The following is a 17916-nucleotide window of genomic DNA, read 5'->3' as shown; positions in this document are numbered from 1 at the left end:
TTCAAAGAGGGAAGAGACACTTTCTTGGTTGTTGCACCTACTTTAATACCAACTTCAGAAAAGGAAAAACATCCATCCACTTCTAAATGTCTTTATGAACACAGAGGCTGGAGTCCCCAGCCAGCTTCCGAGGCAGCCCTGCACATCCCGCAGGTGGCCACACTCAACCCACACCACACCGTTCGCTTAAAGCTACAAGTCCTAGAGACAGAGCTGGCGAGCCAGCGTGTGAAACTTATCAACAGCGCTTCCAGCCACATGAGCAAGCTGTGTAGATACGGGGAGGTGCGTGGGTCCCTGTGGGGAAATCCTCCAGGCACATCAAAGCCCAGGCATGTTTAGTGCGAGACTTGGACAGAGCCCCGAGTCTATGCTGGAGCTGTTGAGGAATCAAGGCAGGCATCAGCTGCTTCATAAGGATCTGAGAGACGGAGTCTTGCTCTGTTGCCCGGGCTGGAATGCAGTCAGTGGCGCCATCTCAGCTCACTGCAACCTCCGCCTCCTGGGCTCAAGCAATCCTCCTGGCTCAGCCTCCTGAGTAGCTGGGACCACAGACGCGCCACCACGCCCGGCTGTTTTTTGTATATTTGGTAGAGACGGGGTTTCACCGTGTTGCCCAGGCTGCTCTGCAACTTCTAAGCTAGAGCGATCTGCCTGCCTCAGTCTCCCAAAATGCTGGGATTACAGGCGTGAGCCACTGTGCTGGCCTGACACGGTTCCTTGTTTTAAAGTGCATTATTCAAAAAGCAAACTACCCAATTCCCTTTTAAATATGAATACAATCGAAACTCAGAATCCAGAGTTGTAAAACCTGTGTGCAAAGAACTGTCAAGGTGACTTTCTCAAATTAATAAATTGTCTTAAAATGATTTTCTGTAAAGCTTTCTGGGTCTGGGAAACAGACCTGAAGTATTAACACAACTTGGGTTAATTGTGGAAAAAGTGTGACTTCAGGTCACCCATTTCCAAAAGAGCAGCAGGTCACCAAGGGGCCCACAGGTACAGACCGGTCTTAGTCAACTGGTCTGCTGGCTGATTTCAGATGAGCTGAAGTACAAATGGAACATTTTAAAATACAAAACTGGACACCAAGTGTAAACATACTTGCAACTGCAGGCACTCGAGGCACCAGGTGCCTCCGTTTTCAGCAGCCTATGCGAGCGCTGAGGGGCGTGCTGCGGGTCCCGCGTGCTGGGCCAGCAGGGGTGGGAAAAACCGCAAGAAGCCAAGTAGATACTCGAGGAAAACACCAGAACTGAAGTTACAGAGGATGAAATACCAGCAGCACAGAGACAGCGACAGTCTTTTGGCTTTTGTCTGTAGCCTGTATTAGCAGAGTCCAATATCCAATTAAATAGATAGAATTCACTTTACTATTCTAATTGTGCTGAGATCCCTAAAGGTAAAAGACCTCCATCCTTCCAGCCGGCAGCAGGGCAGCATGAAGACTGCCAAGCCTCCCAGTCCCCCAGCCCCCACATCCCTTGGCCTTCTCGGGAGCGGGAGGAGCTCCCAGAATGCAGCCAGCTAAAAGCCTATTTTGCCCCTGGTCATGGAGTAGCCTAGTTTAGCCTCGTTGTTAATGAAGGACATGAGTCCCACGTAGGTCTCGATGAGCAGGGGACGCTCCAGGATCAGCACACCATTCGCCTGTCCTGGCAAAGGGCTTTCTTTTTGGGCTTTTTTGACAGCTTGAATTAACAGAGCCTTGAAGCTTTCCAACTTTAAAGAGAGAAAAACATGGAGCTTTAACTGGCAGGCAAGATAAGAGCGTCTATTACTTGAAAAAATTAGCATTCTGAGACACTTAAATCCCTCCAAATGCCACCTATCTCTTCGTCCCTTCACTTGAAAGGGCTGCCTCTGCCACATCCTGGCAGTCCCTCAACTCTCGTCCCCATGGAGCTCTCTAGGTGTGTGGAAATCTCACCACCATGCTCTTCTGTAGCCAATGGCAGCCAGCACCTGCAGAACCCTTCCTGTATACAGGGGCTGAGTGGCTTTGCCCTCACCCAACCTACCAGGTCAGTAAATAGGCCGAGGCACAGAGCTGGGGAAGTGCAGGACCCCCGCCAGGCTCTGGGCTCTGCTCTAACCCCAGCCCCGAGGCCGCCTCTCCTGGTGTGCATCCGCCCTGGCCATCTGGCACGGCTGGGTCTGCTGCCGCTCTCTGAAGTCCAGTGGGGGCCCTTCTCCACCCAGATCACCATCAGGAGGTCACATAACGGAGCTAGGCTGACCAGCAGCCACTGGCCGCACAGGGCTACTTTAACATAAATTAACCAGAATTTCTGAAAACGTAGGGAATAAACTCTAAAATGAGAGTTTCCTCTCTGACTGTTCCTAGCCTCGTCTCAAGTGCCCAGCAGCTCCGCGTGGCCGCCGGACAGTGCAGACCTGAGTGTCTCCGTGGCTGGGGAGGGTGTTTCTGTCACTGTGGGGGGGTGTCCGTCACTGCGGGGGGTGCGGCTATTACATGCCTGTCTTCTTACCTGGCACAGAGATGCTGTCTTCTCATCTGCGCCAGCCATCGGGTGTTCTGTGAAAGTGGCATAGGGCACATTGGTAGACCAGGGATTCCATCTGTTTATGAAGGAAGGACGACTTTGCTTGTCCCACTGAATTCGAATCCCAAAACCTTCTCGCCTGAAAAGTCAGAAGAAATAGCCAGACTTAGCATGGCAGGCTACAGTGCTCCCACGGACAATCTGACAGCCTCATCAGTTAGGAGAGTATCACAGCAAAAAGCACTTTCACGTCTACAGAAAAGACCTATGACATATCACAATGGAAAATGGCTAGTGGTTTTTAATAGTAACTTTAATCTCAACAATTGCTCTAAATACTGTACTTATAAATATGACAAATTAAATATATTTTGGTTATTAAATGTATCATTTTAGTAATCTTTACATGATTAAAAACTAATAAACAGGAATACTGGCTGGGCACACTGGCTGATGTCTATAATCCCAGCACTTTGGGAGGCCAAGATGGCAGATCTCTTGAGCCCAGGAGTTTGAGACCAGCCGGGGCAACCTAGCAAAACTCCATCTCTACAAAAATTACAAAAATTAGCTGGCCTTGGTGGCAGGCACCTGTAGTCCTAGCTACTTGGGAGGCTGAGGTGGGAGGATCACTTAAGCCTAGAAGGTGGAGGATACAGTGAGCCAAGACTGTACCACTGGTGCCTGGGTGACAGAGTGGGACTCTGTCTCAAAAAAAAAAAAAAGAGGGAATAATGATAGATAGGCTATCCAAATGAGTGAAAAGCAAGTGTAACCTTCCTTTCCCTTATGTCATATTAAATGTTCCTTAAAATAAAATTTTAAATAAAATTTTAACCAACATTTAATAAAAATAACATTTTATTTTTAAATATAAAGTTTTATTTATTTTTAAAATAAAAATATTAACCAAAAGCTAAAATTTTTATTTTAGCTTCCTGAATTCCCCACCCAAATCTCTCCATCAAAAATCTAAGTTCTACAGCTTAACTGACTGTAGTAATGTCTAGGTTCCTCACATTTCAGAAAATTATCCTACAGCAAAAAGATCAACTCCTTAAAGTTGGTCATTAAATATTTCCAAATTTGTCTAACTTTTAATGGTATCTATACATTAAAATGGGACCCTCCTTTTCTCTTTAAAAAATTAGCCAGAGCAAGACTTGATGTGTCATGCATCTGTCCCTGGCTGGAGAAAAAATGCAGAGTTTGGCCTTTACGTGAAGAACATCCAAGTTCCTTTTTATCACGTTGGGCTCTACTTCAGTGCATCTTGAACTCATGTAAATCTTTTTACTACAAGCCTAATAGCTGCCTTCTGTGCCAGATTTCCTTTTAATGCACTCAATTGCCCAGAAGTCGCTTCTTTTTAAGGAACTTCCCATTGATATTTGGAGCTGGGGCCTTTATGCTTATAGATAATAGCAGAGAAGATACACCACTTGGGGGGCTGATTTAAAAGGGCTGAATTGTAAGGTCCACTCTGGCGCTTACGTCCAGGGATACCGGACTCTGAACAGACTTACTTGTTGAGCGATTTCGGGGGAAACTGGAATTCTCCGTAGGAAATGGTATCTACTGCGTTGAGCGCTATCCGGACCACCTGCTGGCACTGGAGACTGATGAAGTCGTATTTACAGATAAGCAGTGACTGCTCCGTGACCAGCACCAGCCGCTCCTTCTCATTGTTCCAGTGATCCACCCTGCAAGCAGAGGAAGGGCCTCAGTCCACACTGGACGCGACTGTCTCGACTTAGGCAAAGCCAGCCCGCCTGGAAGGGCAGCAGGGGCGGCGCGGGGCGCCTGAGCGTGGCACGAGCACCCCGGGAGGTCCTCGCAAGGTGCTGCGCGGCGGCTCGGGGCGACTCCCCCCAGAGAGGAGCGCGCAGCCCCGGCTTACTCGGTCAGCAGCCACACTCCCTGGATCTCGCCGTCCTCCACGGGCCGCACCACCACGCGGATCTCCTCCACGGCCTGCTCGATGCTGCCGGGCTGGGCGGGAGGGCGGGGCGGGGGCAAAGATCACAGGTCACAGGTCGCTCCCTGCGGGACCGCCCGGCGCCCGCCTCCGCCACCACCCGCCACCATCCCGCCCCGCGCCCTCGGCCCCGGCCCCGGCCCCCGCCTCACCCGGAACACGAAGTACTCCTTGACGCGGGCGCGGCGCGTGGGGTCGTGGATGCTGAGAGGCCACAGTGTCTGGCGCAGCGGCGTCCCCGTCCCCGGCCGCCCCCCGCCCGGGCCGCCGCCTGCCCCCACCTCCTCGCCGGCCGCCAGCACCGCCGTGGGGCTAGTGCTGGCAGAGTCCACCGAGTCCCGCAGCTGCAGCATCGCCGCGCCTCTTACCGACCCCAACCCTGACGCCGACGCGGCCGCCGTCGCCGCAGCCACCGCCACTGCCACAGCCCGGCCGCACCCCGGCCCCGCCCCGCCGACCCTTGCGATTGGCTCCGCCTTGCCGGCCGCGCTTCTGGCTCCGCCCCTTCCCGCGCCCGCTGACCCTCGGGATTGGTTCTCCTCCTGCCGTTTTCCGCGATTGGCTCCGCCCTCCCGCTCTTCACAATCGCTCCCGCCCCTCCCCGCGCCGGAAGCGACCGTCACGCGCAGGCTCACTTCCTGTTTACAGGACTAGAAGGGGCGGGGCCGAAGCCGGTTGCCAGGGTGTCTCGGAGCGGCCCGGAAGGAGGGGCTGGGAATCCTGGAGCCCCTTGGCCCGCGGGGAAAGCGGGTGACCCGCCCTGCAAGTGGGATGCCCCCTTCGGCCTTCTGGAGCGCAGGCGGGAACTCGCACTGCACGGAGGGTCGCGGTGCCCGGGAGTTGAGGTTGGAGGATGCGGAGCGGTGGCCCCGGTGCACCGAAGGGGAGTTCGCACGCCGGGCAGCGGTCTCCTGCCGGGACCCGGCGTTCGTCACACACGGCGCATTCGTGACTGATCAACAGCACAGTACACTCTGAGGCGGGAGGGCAGAAAGTGCTGGAGTGCGCGCCCAGGCCCTGGCTGCCGCAGCTCCCAGGCTGTCGCGAGCCTTCAGCGAGCCAGTGCGCACGGAAGGCTGCCCAGAGCTCCTGGTCAGCGCTCGCAGTTCGAGGTGGAACGTGTGTGTGCCCTGCGCTAGCCCCAGTTCTCGGAGGTGCCCCCAGCGCGTGTGGAGGGGGCGATGAACGGACCCGCAATCTGGAGGAGGCTGCGGGAAGGAGGCGCGGAGTCCAGGGGTCAGGGTTACCTTCGGGCAGGAGAACAGATCCCTCTGCTCGGAGGTGAGGAAGACACACGAGGCGGGGTGCACGCAGGCGAGGAGAGTGAGGTGGGGGGAGAATGAGTTCAGGGTACATCTGTTTCCTTCAGTCAAGGAGTGGGGATGGAGCGGAGTGCTGGTAAAGATGGACAGTTTAGAATCGCCGGAATGAGAAACGGACGGAGAGAGCTGATCAGGAAAGGGCATGGGGATCTCTGAGCAGCTGCGAGACCCCAGGGAAGTTTGCAGTGGCGCCTCCCACGCGGCATCTGGGGCAAGGGGAGAAACCAATGCTGGGCTGGTCTAGACGGAGGAGTTTGCTGGTTAGCAGTGGTCAAAGACCAGGGAGAAAAGGGGGGCCAGGATCCTCGAGGGAGTGTTTACCCAAGAATGGTGGAGTGCAGGGATTCTGCCCCACTTGCCAGCGGACAGGCCAGCCTGCCAGAGTTGCGTGGGCGCTGGCAGAAACACGCAATACCCCCCGAGTCAGAGAGGAAAGACTGCCACGGGAAATGGGCGACGCTGATGTGCCCAGACACATGTTGCACCACAGTGGGTGCGCTACAACACGGCACCCTGGAGCTTGTGGACCAATGTGGTCTTTGCCCCAGAGGGAGGCTGTCTCCCCGGCAAGGGTGCCCACTGCAAGCACAGGCCTGAGAAATGGCCCAGAAAAGAGTGGTCAGGGCAATGTGTTCTTGGCACGCCCAGCAAGACCGGCCAGAGGGACTTACAGACGAGTGTGTCTCCCAGCTATCTCCCCAGCGGGGACCTTGAGGTCCAAGTGTCCAGTCTGGTTAGAAATGGCCGCAGATCCAACAGGCGCTGGTGAGTGGGAGGAAGAACAGAGGTGAGGAGGGAGCTGAGTGAATGTGGATGAGAAACACCTGGACATTGCAAGCTGTGGTCAGTGATGAGCAGCTAGAACCAGAGGTTCCAGAGAGAGGGAGTGAGAAAGAGGGAGAGGAAGGGAGAAAGAGAGGGAGAGAGAATGGGGGTGAGAGTGAGGGAGAATGAGGGAGAGTTCTGAACGGACGCCAAGGATGGAGCTGTGGTCCTGGAACCAGATGCCCAGGGAGTGGGATGAAGAACCCTGGGCCAGTGACACTGGCTGGGGCCGAGGCTGCAGGCTGCTGGCGGGAGCTGGCAGGACAATGAGGATTATGAACCAGGTGCCTGAGCCTTCTGTGGATATGGGGAGCGACTTGGATGTCTATACATAAATTCCAGAAATGACAGGAGGGATAGATGATGGAGGGACTGTGTTTTAGACAATAAACACATTTCAGTCAGTATGGATGAGTTTCCTGGGCTTCTGTCACAATGCACCACAATGCATCACAAACTGGTTTGTTTTAAAAACAACAGAAACGTGTTTCCTCATAGCTCTGGAGGCCAGAAGTCCAAAATCAAGGGGTAGCCAGGGCCATGCTCCCTCTGCAGCCCTGAGGGTTGAGGCATGCCTTACTCTGCCAATGTCTTCTGTTGCCAGCCATGCTTGGCATCCTGGGCTTGCTCATGCACTGCTGCCATCCCTGCCTCCATCTTCATATGACCTTCTCCCGGTGGGTCTCTTCTGCAAGATCCCTATTGGATTAGGGACCACCCTAGTGACCTCATCTTTAGTTGATCATCAGCATCTTTGACCAAATAAGGTCACTGTGTTTGTTTGTTTTCACACTGCTATTCATGTGAAGAACTTACCTGAGGCTGGGTAATTTATAAAGAAAAGAGGTTTCATTGACTCACAGTTACACATGACTGGAAAGACCTCAGGAAACTTACAATCATGGCGGAAGGCAAAGGGGAAGCGAGGCACGTCTTACATGGCGGCGGGGGTAGCAGGATGTGCCACACTTAAACCATCAGATCTCGTGAGAATTATGACAAGAACAGCATGGGGGAATCGCTCGCCTGCTCCAATCACCTCCCCCCAGGCCCCTCCCTCGACATGTGGGGATTACAATTCGAGATGAGATTTGGGTGGGGACACAGCCAAACCATATCATATTCTACTCCTGGCCCCTCCTAAATCTCATGTCCTTTTTACATTTCAAAACCAATCATGCCTTCCCAACAGTCCCCCAAAGTCTTATTACAGCATTAAAAGTCCACAGTCCAAAGTCTCATCTGAGACAAAGTCCCTTCTGCCTATGAACCTGTAAAATCAAAAACAAGTTAGTTACTTCCAAGATACAATGGAGGTACTGGCACTGGGTAAATGATCCCATTCCAAAAGGAAGAACTTGGCCGAAACAAAGGGGCTAAAGGCCCCATGCAAGTCCAGAATCCAGTGGGGCAGTCATTAAATCTTAAAGCTCCAGAATAATTTCCTTTGACTGCATGTCTCACATCCAGGGCCACACTGATGCAAGGGGTGGGCTTCCAAGGCCTCGGGAAGCTCTGTCCGAGTGCCTGTGGCTTTTCCAGGCGCAGAGTGCAAGCTGTTGATCTACCATTCTGGGGTCTGGAGGACAGTGTCCCCCTTCTCACAGCTCCACCAGTCAGTGCCCCAGTGGGAACTCTGTGGGGGCTCCCACCCCACATTTCCCCTCTACATTGCCCTAGCAGAGGTTCTCCATGAGACAGGGCTCTGCCCCTGCAGCAGACTTCAGCCTGGACATCCAGGCGTTTCCATACATCCTCTGAAATCTAAGCAGAGGCTCCCAAAGTTCAACTCTTGTCTTCTGCACACATACAGGCTCCACCTGGGCTGTACCTTGACCCCTTTTGACCCTGACTGGAGCTGATTTGGCCTCCAAGGCCTCTGGGCCTGTAATGGGAGGGTCTGCTGTGATGCTGTCTGAAATGCACTGGAGACACTTCTATAGCTCATGGCTTGAATTTCTCCCCAGAAAATGGGTTTTCTACCACATAGGATGTAAATTTTCCAAACTTTTATGTACTGCTTTGCTTTTAAACCTAAGTTCCAATTTCAGATCATCTCCTTGTGAATGCACATGACTGTACGCTTTCAGAAAAAGCCAGCTCACATCTCGAATGCTTTGCCGCTTAGAAATTTCTCCTGCCAGGTACCCTAAATCATCTGTCTCAAATTCAAAGTTCCACGGATCTCTAGGGCAGGGACAAAATGCTCCTAGTCTCTTTGCTAAAGCATAGCTTTGCTCCAGCTCCCAGTAATTTCCTCATCTTCATCTGAGACCACATCAGCCTGGACATTGTCCATATCACTATTAGCATTTTGGTCAGTACCATTCAACAAGTCTGGAGGAAGTTCCAAACTTTCCCACATCTTCCTGTCTTCTGAACCCTCCAAACTGTTTCAACCTCTACCCATTACCCAGTTCCAAAGTCACTTCCACATTTTCAGGTATCTTTGTATCAGTGCCCCACCCTCCTGGTACTAATTTTCTGTATTAGTCCATTTTCACACTGCTCTAAAGAACTACCTGAGACTGGGTCATTTATAAAGGAAAGAGGTTCCATTGACTCACAGTTACACCTGGCTGGGGAGACCTCAGGAAACTTACAGTCATGGTGGAAAACGAAGGGGAAGCAAGGTACGTCTTACATGGCGGCAGGGGTGGGGGACAGGAAGTGCCACACATTTAAACCATCAGATCTCCTGAGAACTCACTATCACAAGAACAGCAAGAGAGAAATATGCCCCCATGATCCAATCTCTTCCCACCAGGCCCTCGACACGTGGGGAATTACAATTTGAGATGAGATTGGGGTGGGGGCATAGAGCCAAACCATACCCGTCATATTCACAGGCACTGGGGTTAAGACGGGACTGTGCCTTTCTGGGGGACACACGTAATGATGTGTCACACATGTGCATGATGGAACATCCAGCCAGATGACTGCTCTCTCCACACACACTGGTGGTGGGGCAGGGAAGATGGTTTGTGATTGGGGTCTGGCTGTGAGGTCCCGGGAGGGGAGCCCCTGAGTTTGTCTATTTCTTGGGGCTTTGAAGAAGCTATTTCCATTTCTGTCAGCAGGTGGCAGCATCAACCATGCGAGGCCTTCCAATCAGAGGGCACGGCTTTGTGCTGGGTGTGTATTCAAGCTCTAGATGAAATCATTATTTATCTTCCTGCCCCTGGAAATCTCAGCTGGGAAGTGTGGGTTCTTATCTTAATTTCCATATGTTATGGTTTTGCATTTTACAAAATCAGTGGGTCCTGCCTTTGCCCTCATTCTCTGATGGATGTGGGAGTCAGGGGGCCACGTGCCAAAGGGCAGCCCAAGGGTGGGGTCCTCTAGGTGCCTGCACCAGCTCCCCCAGGCTGGAGGTCAGTGCGCAGCCTGGAGGCTCTTCCTGCATGCAGGGTCCTTGGCTTCCAGAGACAGCTGTGCTTTGGGGGATGCACTTTGAGCTGAGGAATGTTTCTCAGCCTCTCCCTTCTCCATGGAGCCAGGGCTGGGGCTTGGCAGGTCCCAGGGCTGCGTGCGAGGGTCCGGAGCGCTTGGGGCAATCATGAGCGCTCAGGTGGTGTCTTGCAGACACGGCCCTTACTCTTTGGCAAGTCATGACAGAAGCAGAAGCAACTTCCACAAATAAATGCCTCTCCACGCAGGCGGGGAAGGGGCCTTTCGGATGGGTTTGAGGATCAGGAGCAGGCTGCGGGGGAGTAGCAGGGGTGTCATTCTCGTGTAGTTCTCAAAGGCTGAGTCGCGTGGATGGTCATTTCCTCCATCCCTGCACCCCAGCAGGAAGACAGTTTTGCGCTGCTTCCCACCTGCCCCTCGCCGTGTGGGGCCCAGGGTCCCCAGGTGTTCTCTCCGCCGTGGATCCAGTGGGAAGGCCTGGTCTCGAGGGGTGGGCTTCCTTTGGGTGAGCGGGACCCAGGAGGAGGCTGGAGACTTCAGGTTAACTTGGGGGCCAGAAGGTCTTAAACAGAATGTTGCTGGGGACGGGGTGTCGGTTCTGGTTCTGGTCAGTGTGGCAGGCAGGGTGGGGCCCACACCGCTCTGACCCTGAGAAATGCACAAAGCCTGCTGGACAGCAGAGCGCCCTACCTTCCAGGCTCGGACTAGATGGGGATGGCGCCAGGGTGACGGGGGAGTCTCTGTTCCTGTGTGTAGGTGCCGCTAAGGCGGCCAGGGCCAGGGGTCTGCAGGGCGTCGCTGCCCCAGGGCCGGGAAGGGCAGCATCCTCTGTGGAGGCCCTTCTCCTCTCTGAGTCGGGGGCTCCCCAGGGACAGGGCCTGAGGCGCCTCGCTCAGGAGTTTCCTGCAGTGCTGTAACAAGTGACCGAGGACTGGGCTGGCCTGTCTCTCTCCCAGCTTCTGGCAACTCCAGCAACCCCTGGTTCCCCTTGGCTTGTGGACACATCACCTCGGTCTCTGCCCCTGGCTTCACGCTGCGCTCTCCCTGTGGCTCTGTCTCAAATCTCCCTCTGCTTTCTCTTACAAGGACACCTGTCCAAGGATTTAGAGCCTGCCTGGAAAATCCAAGACGGCCTCATCTGGAGATCCTTTACTTGATTATATCTGCAAACGCCTTTTTTCTTTCCCAGTTTAATTTATTTTCTCTTCAACTTTTGTTTTAAGTTCAGGGGTCCGTGTGCAGGATGCGCAGGTTTGTGACGCAGGTAAATGTGTGCCGTGGTAGTTTGCTGCAGAGGTCAGCCGTCACCTGGTTATTAAGCCCAGCATCCATTAGCTCTTCTTCCTGATGCTCTCCCTCCTCACTGCCCCTCCACAGGCCCCAGCGAGTGCTGTTCCCCACATGCGTCCATGTGTTCTCATCATTCAGCTCCCACTCATAAGCGAGAACGTGGGGCAAACACCCTTTTTTCAAATAAGGTCACATGCACAGGAGCCGGTGGCAGGGGAGGATGTGGGCCGATGTCTTCGGAGGCACTAGGCTGTGTCCTGAACTGCTAGCAAGGTGGCGGGAGTGGGTGCAGTTTTCCATCTGAGTGTCAGCGCCTGGTCTGAAACACCTTCACATTCCCAGACCTAGCTCCATCCTGATGCTGCCCCCAGCGTTGGAGGGAGGGATGGCAGAAGCTGGGGGAGGGTGCGGGGCGGGCGTGGGCAGTTGGGGGGCCCTGCATGGCACAGCCCAGGCCTGTGTGTCTGGGGTTGGAGGGTTGGAGGGTTGGAGGGAGGGACGGCGGGAGCGGGGTGTAGAGGGGGAAGCCTGCACGCTGACCCCCAGGCCTATGTGTCTGGACACCGTCTAGTCCTCAGAACAGCAGCTGTGCTTCTGGTACCATGGTTCAAACGCTGAGCAGGAACCGGAACCAGAACCGGAACCGGAGGCTGCCTCTCTGCTGTCTCCACTGTAACCCAGGAGGACACAGGCACAGAACCAGGAAGGCAGGCAGCCCGGTCAGGCAGCAGTTGGGAAAGGGGGGTTCTGACCGGGCCATCTGCTCCGGGATTCCCGTTCTCCCCCGCCACACTTGGGGCCACATCACGCAGCCCACGTTAGGTATGCCACAGAGTGGCCTTTTCATTTTACTTTCTCTTTTGGGGCAAATTCAGAGGCTCAGAAATGAACTTCAGAGTTGGCTACCCTAAAGCTGGCCATAAACTCAGTTACGTATTTGGTGCAGGGTTTCTGGTGCGATCCTTTGCTATCTGGAGAGCCTCCCACCCTTTCTCTCATCCCCGTCTCTGGCCATCGCCTGCACGTGCTGGATTGTGCTGGATTTTGTGGTCCTCTCACACGGGGGGTGCTGGCAGAGACCGGCGCAGTGCGGGGCTGTCGTTGGTGTTGACGTGAGGACTGGTGTAGGCACCTTGCATCTGAAGGTCAGAAAACGCCTTTAGCATCAATGACTTTGCTCTCTCTCCTGTCAGGAGAATTGTCTGTGAAAATTCAGAAACGATGCTGGATTATTTTCTTGGACTGACAGAAATGTTCATTCAGGGAGCTTTCGGGGATGTTTTGCATTTCTCTCTGTGGGACTCTCAGCTCTGGAAGGATTAAAGTCAGGCTGCGCGGAAGGAGCGTGCGGCCACCAGCCCGCGGACCGGTCACGGGGAGCAGTTTGCTTTGGAAATTAGCGCCTCGAGTTATCCACCGAGCTGGTGGTTTGATTCTTCTTTCTCCCTATGTTATTTCTCCTCCATCCAAAGATTGTTTTTATTATTTCCAGCAGAGAATGAGACGAAAACATTGAAAGGTAGTGTCTTTTAGTAATGCTTTTCAGGCAAGCTAGAGGAATTCTTTACCAGATTTAAAAATGGAAGAAATGGAAGCATATCCACCCCTCGTGTCTGTTGGGGAGAGGCTCTGAGCCAAGCCCAATTTCCACCCAGGAGTGTAACCCAGGAGTGGTGGCCTGGGTGCCCCACCAGGCCTGAGGTGTTCGAGGCCAGGTGGGATAAAGAGGGCTGAGGCCCCTGGATAAGGCGGTGGGTGGGGAGGCTGGGGCCAGGTGGGTGGGGCCCACACCCAGGCTTCCACGCCAGGTGCCACGGCTCAGGGCCCTCTTGCAGGCTCAGGTGAGGGCATCTACATTTGGGATCTAATATAGACCTCCATTCGGCCTGCTTCCCACCCGGTGCCTTCCCAAGAACACGCAGGGTTGTAATGACCCATTGGGTCTGTACCTCCTAAGTAGAGTTAGCAAACCTAGCAGTGGAATTGGGATGTTTGGCTACGATTTCCTGAAAGATTTTTAGGATGGAACTTGTTCTGGGAGCTGAGGCCTGAGCTGCAGCTGTAACCCAATGGGTCTCTGAAGCCATGGGAAGCCCCCACTTGGAAAGAGGACCAGAGGGAGGCCAGTGGGTCCAGCCACGGGACCAGTGGGTTCTAATACCTGTGTTCCGCACCAGGGGGCAGTGCCCCGCAACAGTCTCTGCAGCTGCCCTTTCTCTCCTTCGCCTCCGTGGGGGTCAGAAAGTGCACCCCCTGCTGCAGTCCCTGCCCTTCCCAAAGTGTGATGACTCTGAAAATGTCCATTTTTCTCCATGCATACATTTAAGGCAATTGCAATGAGAAGTCCAAAGCAACTTTGAAGGGACAGGGCAAAGTGATTCCAAAATTCATTTGGAAGAATGACGGATGGGAATTACCAGTATAATTTTCAGGGGAAAGATGAGAGTAGGGGGGAGGTATTGGCTGTGCCATCGTTTAGACGTGTTCCCAATAAGCTGTCATGAGAATCAACATGGCGGGCCCTTCTGTCTCGTCCTGGGCACGCAGGGCAAGGAGGTAAAACAGTCTGGGGCTGAGCTAAGACCCAGTGGAAATACCCAGAGACAGAGTCTGTTTATGATGAGTTCAGGATGAAGAAGCTGCGTCACATCAGTGGAAGGAGCTGGGCTGGCTGATGGTACCTGAACCATTGGCTAACCAGGGAGATTCCTCCTTCACAGCGGACAGCAGAATAAATGCCGAGGGAAATACATAAATAAGTGCAACAGAAGCAACAAAAAAGAACAAACATTAGTGAACCTTCTAAGCTTAGTGCTTACTTCTAAGCAATGGAGGGAACTGCAGAGAAAAAATTACATGCATCTTAGTACATGAAATTCGAAGCTCATATAGTCTGACAACCTCAGTAACCATATTAAAACCAAAACTACAGACTGGGAAAATGTTTGCAGTAACTGTCCCACAGACTGTCACTTTATTATGAAAATGGACAAAGATCATTCTTGGAGAATATTTACTGTGCTCTGCGTAGTTTATATTTTGCTACAAAAGAAACCTTGTCTACCATGAGTTAAATCTGCATATAGAAGTATATTAAACACACATGCCAGGCTGATGCCTTTTTTCATATATCAAGTCTAGGCACCCTCTTTGGCGTTCGGCTGTATTGTGGGCAGGAAGACACACTTTGGGACTGATGCGGTCACATGTCTGAGTGACACCCATGCCCTCCAGTACCAGGCTGGGCAGAAGACGTGGGCTTAGGGTGGAGGGGGTGAGATGTAAGGGCACAGACAGCCCCGGGGGCCTGCCTTTCAGAGAAGTGAGCTCCCTTCTGTGCCTGAGAATGAGGGCTCTGTCTAGGGACGAGTGAGCAAGCGCAGTGGGGGAAGACCACAGACCGCCCCAGTGGATTGCCCCCATCACCCTGAAAAAGCTAGGCATGGCCTGGGAGGGCGCAGCAGGTGTCCTGGTCACAGGGATTTCCAGCAGGAAGGACATGTCCCCTTCCTGCCTGCCTCCCGACCTGGGGCCTGCCCAGGACTCTTCCCTGCCCCCCCACCCGCCCCCACCACTCAGCGCAGTGCTTGGGACAGGGGAGTGCACATCAGCAGTGCCTGGGACAGAGGAGTGCGTGGCGGCAGTGTCTGGGACAGGGGAGTGTATAGCGGCAGGGTTCTGTGGGGCCAGCAGAGGTCATGCTTCAGGGTCCTAGAAATGCACACATGAGGTTGAGTATTTTTGTAAAATAACTTACTTTCATATGATTTTACTTCCAGAGGGCCCCTCATTTTATACATTTCAGGCTGCTCAAAACCTGAACCCTCCCCTGCCTGGAGACCTGCTTTTGAACCCACAGGATCCATCCAAATTCTTTCCTTCTTCCTCTGATAAACTGGAGAATGTTCTCAAACAGTGAGTCATCCTCCTCCACCCCCGTCCCAGGGCTGGCTGGAATTCAGCAGAGAAGCTGGTGAACTTTTTCAAGGTGTTAATTCATTCACTCGACACACACTTGTTGACCACCTGTGTATGCCAAGGCAGCTCTCAAAGAGCAGCGATCAGATGTAAAGATGGGGGAGTCATTTCACAGCTCTCAGGGCCGGGGAGACACTCACGGGTTTGCACCTCCACCCGAGGACAGGGGCCCAGCGCAGAAATGGCGCACTGGGGAGGTTGTCTTGGGTGCAGGCTCTTGGGAGACAAGGAGGAAAGCAGCCCCAAACCCAGGCTTGGGGCAGCCCCTGCAGCTGAGATCCCGGGAAGGGTGGTCAGTGGGTGTGGGTGAGGGGCAGAATCGAGAGCCCGGTAGGACAGACTAGGGCAGCGTTTGGAGCATCAGCAACAAGGCACCAGCTGGTAGTTGGGGTTTCAGCAGACAGTGAACTCACCTCTTGGGGACTCCCGGCTATTTTGTGCCTGTCAACGTTTGTTGTTGTTGTTGTTGTTTATAAGTAGCAGATTAAAGGGTTAGGCGAAGGTCCCCAGAGCCAGACACCTGTGTTCAGTTCCTGCATCTGCAGTTCACAAGCTGGGTGATTTGGGGTGCTCCCCCTCCTGTGACCTCGGTCTCCGCTTCTGTAAAGCTGGGGTGACAGTGAGGCTGGCCAGACGGCCACCCACCCCCAGAGGACTGTAGCCTCCAGGTGGTGTGGAGGCACAGACAGCCTGTGTGCGTTGGGGGTACTGTTGTCCCTCTTATCGGGACAGTCGGGGTGCTCCCTTCCCAAGGCCCTCCCAGCCAGGGCTCCCTCCAGTGCTCCCTATTAGAAGTTCCTCCCGCCGACCACACGAAGCCTTGGAGGGGGAAGGTTCCAAGGAACAGGGCCTGGCCAGGCTTCAATGGCTGAGCTGATGGCCAGCGCACCTCTCTAGCAGGGACCAGCAGGGCTGGCTCTTTGTGTGGCTAATGAGGGGGCCACATCTGGCCCCCATCTGGTCCCACCCAGATTGCACCTCCCTCCACTATTCAAAAAGACTCTCCTGAGTGATAGCTCTGACCCCGGAGACTCCATCTCCAGCCCTGAGACTACCTGGTCCTGGTCCCTGGAGTCAGTCAATTTCAAACCAAAACCAGGTTTCAAAGGAGACAAGTGAATCTTGCTTCACAGAAGCCTCACCCTAGACAGTGCCTCTGTGCCCATGGGCATCCTAGAAATTAGCACCTCCTCCGGTCTGCGGCTGCTGGGATCCCACGCCCACCCACACCAGGCCACCGCCTCCTCCGGTCTGTGGCTGCTGGGACCCCACGCCCACCCACTCCAGGCCACCGCCTCCTCCGGTCTGTGGCTGCTGGGACCCCACGCCCACCCACACCAGGCCACTGTCCAAGAACACGCAGCACAGAAAGAGGAACGGGGATGCCCAGAAGGTGGCTGGGAACCAACAATGCAGGTCCCCGAAGCAGGGGTGTCCAGGGTGCAGGCGGGCTGCAGAGGTTGGCCACGCCCTCCTCAAGCCCTTCCCCGACCCCTGCCCTGCGGGAAGCGGGTGAGGTGTCAGGGCGAAGGTGGACGGAGCATCCACGGGCAGGACAAGCCCAGGCTGGCTTCCCCGTGGGACTTGAGAAGTGAGGGAGGCTGAGGGCTGTCTGCTGAGGTCGAGGTCTGGGGTCCGGGACCCCAGAGAGCTGCCTTTGCGGGGTGTGGCCCCCTGGCGCCTGGCCCCTCCTGGATTGGTCACTGGAGTCGGTTAGGACTTGGACTTTCCGCATGAGACGAGCAAGGAGCGCAAAGGGGCTGCGCCAGCCCCGCGGGGGTCTGGGGCGGGACTCTGGGAAGGCTGTGGGCGGGGCCGGGACCGGAGAAGGGAGGGGATAGGGGCGGGGCTGGAAGCAGGAGCCTGGGCTGGGGTGGGGGCGGGGTCGGGACTGGGGTCCGCGCTGGGGGCGGGCCGGGGGCGTGGCGGCCTTCCAGGCTCTGGGCCCGGGGCACCGTGCTCACCGCGCTGGGGCGAGTGTCTGCAGGGTGGACCCGGCGACCAGGTCTCCGCATTGCCGCTTCGGGCGCGGGCGGGAAGCCGGACGCTCCGCACCTGCAGCGACTTTGGGCTCCGCGGATCCGGCGCGGGCACCTGTGGCTGCGTCCTATGGCGCACGTGGAGGCGGAGGCTCCGGGGAGCCGCCGGAGCCGCCTGTGAGCCGGGAGCGGAGGAGGCACCGGAGCGCACGATGTCGTTCCTTGAAGAGGCGAGCGCAGCGGGGCGCACGGTGGCCCTGGCGCTGGTGCTGCTGCTGCTCCCCGCCGTGCCCGTGGGCGCCAGCGTTCCGCCGCGGCCCCTGATCCCGCTGCAGCCCAGCATGTGAGTAGCAGGAGCTGGGAAGGCTCGGAGGGTCGTCCAGAGACCGCGGGGCCCGCGGTGGACCGAGCTCCGAGGCTTTGTCCCTGGGGCTCCAGAACAATGGGCTGTTTGCGTTAACTGGGGAGGAGGTGGCTGCGACCCAGGGCTCCTGGGTCGAGTCTGGAGTCCTTCCGTGGCAGGGCCCCTCGCCGTGTCCCCTCCTCCTCTCCCACTCTCCCCTTCTTTTGCTCGGTGATGTGGGTCCTGCAGGCTCAGGCAGATACTGTACTTGGAAAGCGGTGAG

The 17916-nt window shown here is 55.1% G+C and overlaps 3 protein-coding genes across 3 annotated transcripts in view; 2 read left to right on the top strand and 1 right to left on the bottom strand.

Annotated features, from left to right (window-relative positions):
- Window positions 1–24: 24 nt before the first annotated feature.
- Window positions 25–4940, bottom strand: TPRG1L (tumor protein p63 regulated 1 like). The gene is made up of 5 exons (XM_003891006.4): window positions 4638–4940; window positions 4408–4499; window positions 4034–4210; window positions 2493–2646; window positions 25–1722 (listed from the first exon to the last, which is right to left on the bottom strand). Exons 1-5 carry the CDS (start codon window positions 4836–4838, stop codon window positions 1528–1530), a joined length of 819 nt encoding a protein of 272 aa, XP_003891055.4. The 5' UTR covers window positions 4839–4940; the 3' UTR covers window positions 25–1527.
- A 188-nt stretch (window positions 4941–5128) lies between these two features.
- LOC116269088 lies at window positions 5129–17471 on the top strand. Its single transcript, XM_031651121.1, is given in 3 exon segments — window positions 5129–6494; window positions 6497–6572; window positions 17249–17471. Coding segments are annotated over 3 exon segments (759 nt in total). The 5' UTR covers window positions 5129–6034.
- The window catches only part of MEGF6 (multiple EGF like domains 6), a 122090-nt gene continuing 121453 nt past the window's right edge, over window positions 17280–17916 (top strand). The window contains 1 exon segment of the mRNA XM_021935323.2: window positions 17280–17633. Within this exon segment, the coding sequence (XP_021791015.2) occupies window positions 17503–17633 (131 nt within the window). The 5' untranslated portion in view covers window positions 17280–17502.

The sequence above is a fragment of the Papio anubis genome, chromosome 1, assembly GCF_008728515.1.
Source record: "Papio anubis isolate 15944 chromosome 1, Panubis1.0, whole genome shotgun sequence".
Classification (NCBI taxonomy): domain Eukaryota; kingdom Metazoa; phylum Chordata; class Mammalia; order Primates; family Cercopithecidae; genus Papio; species Papio anubis.
This window is presented reverse-complemented; position numbering and strand designations above follow the sequence as displayed.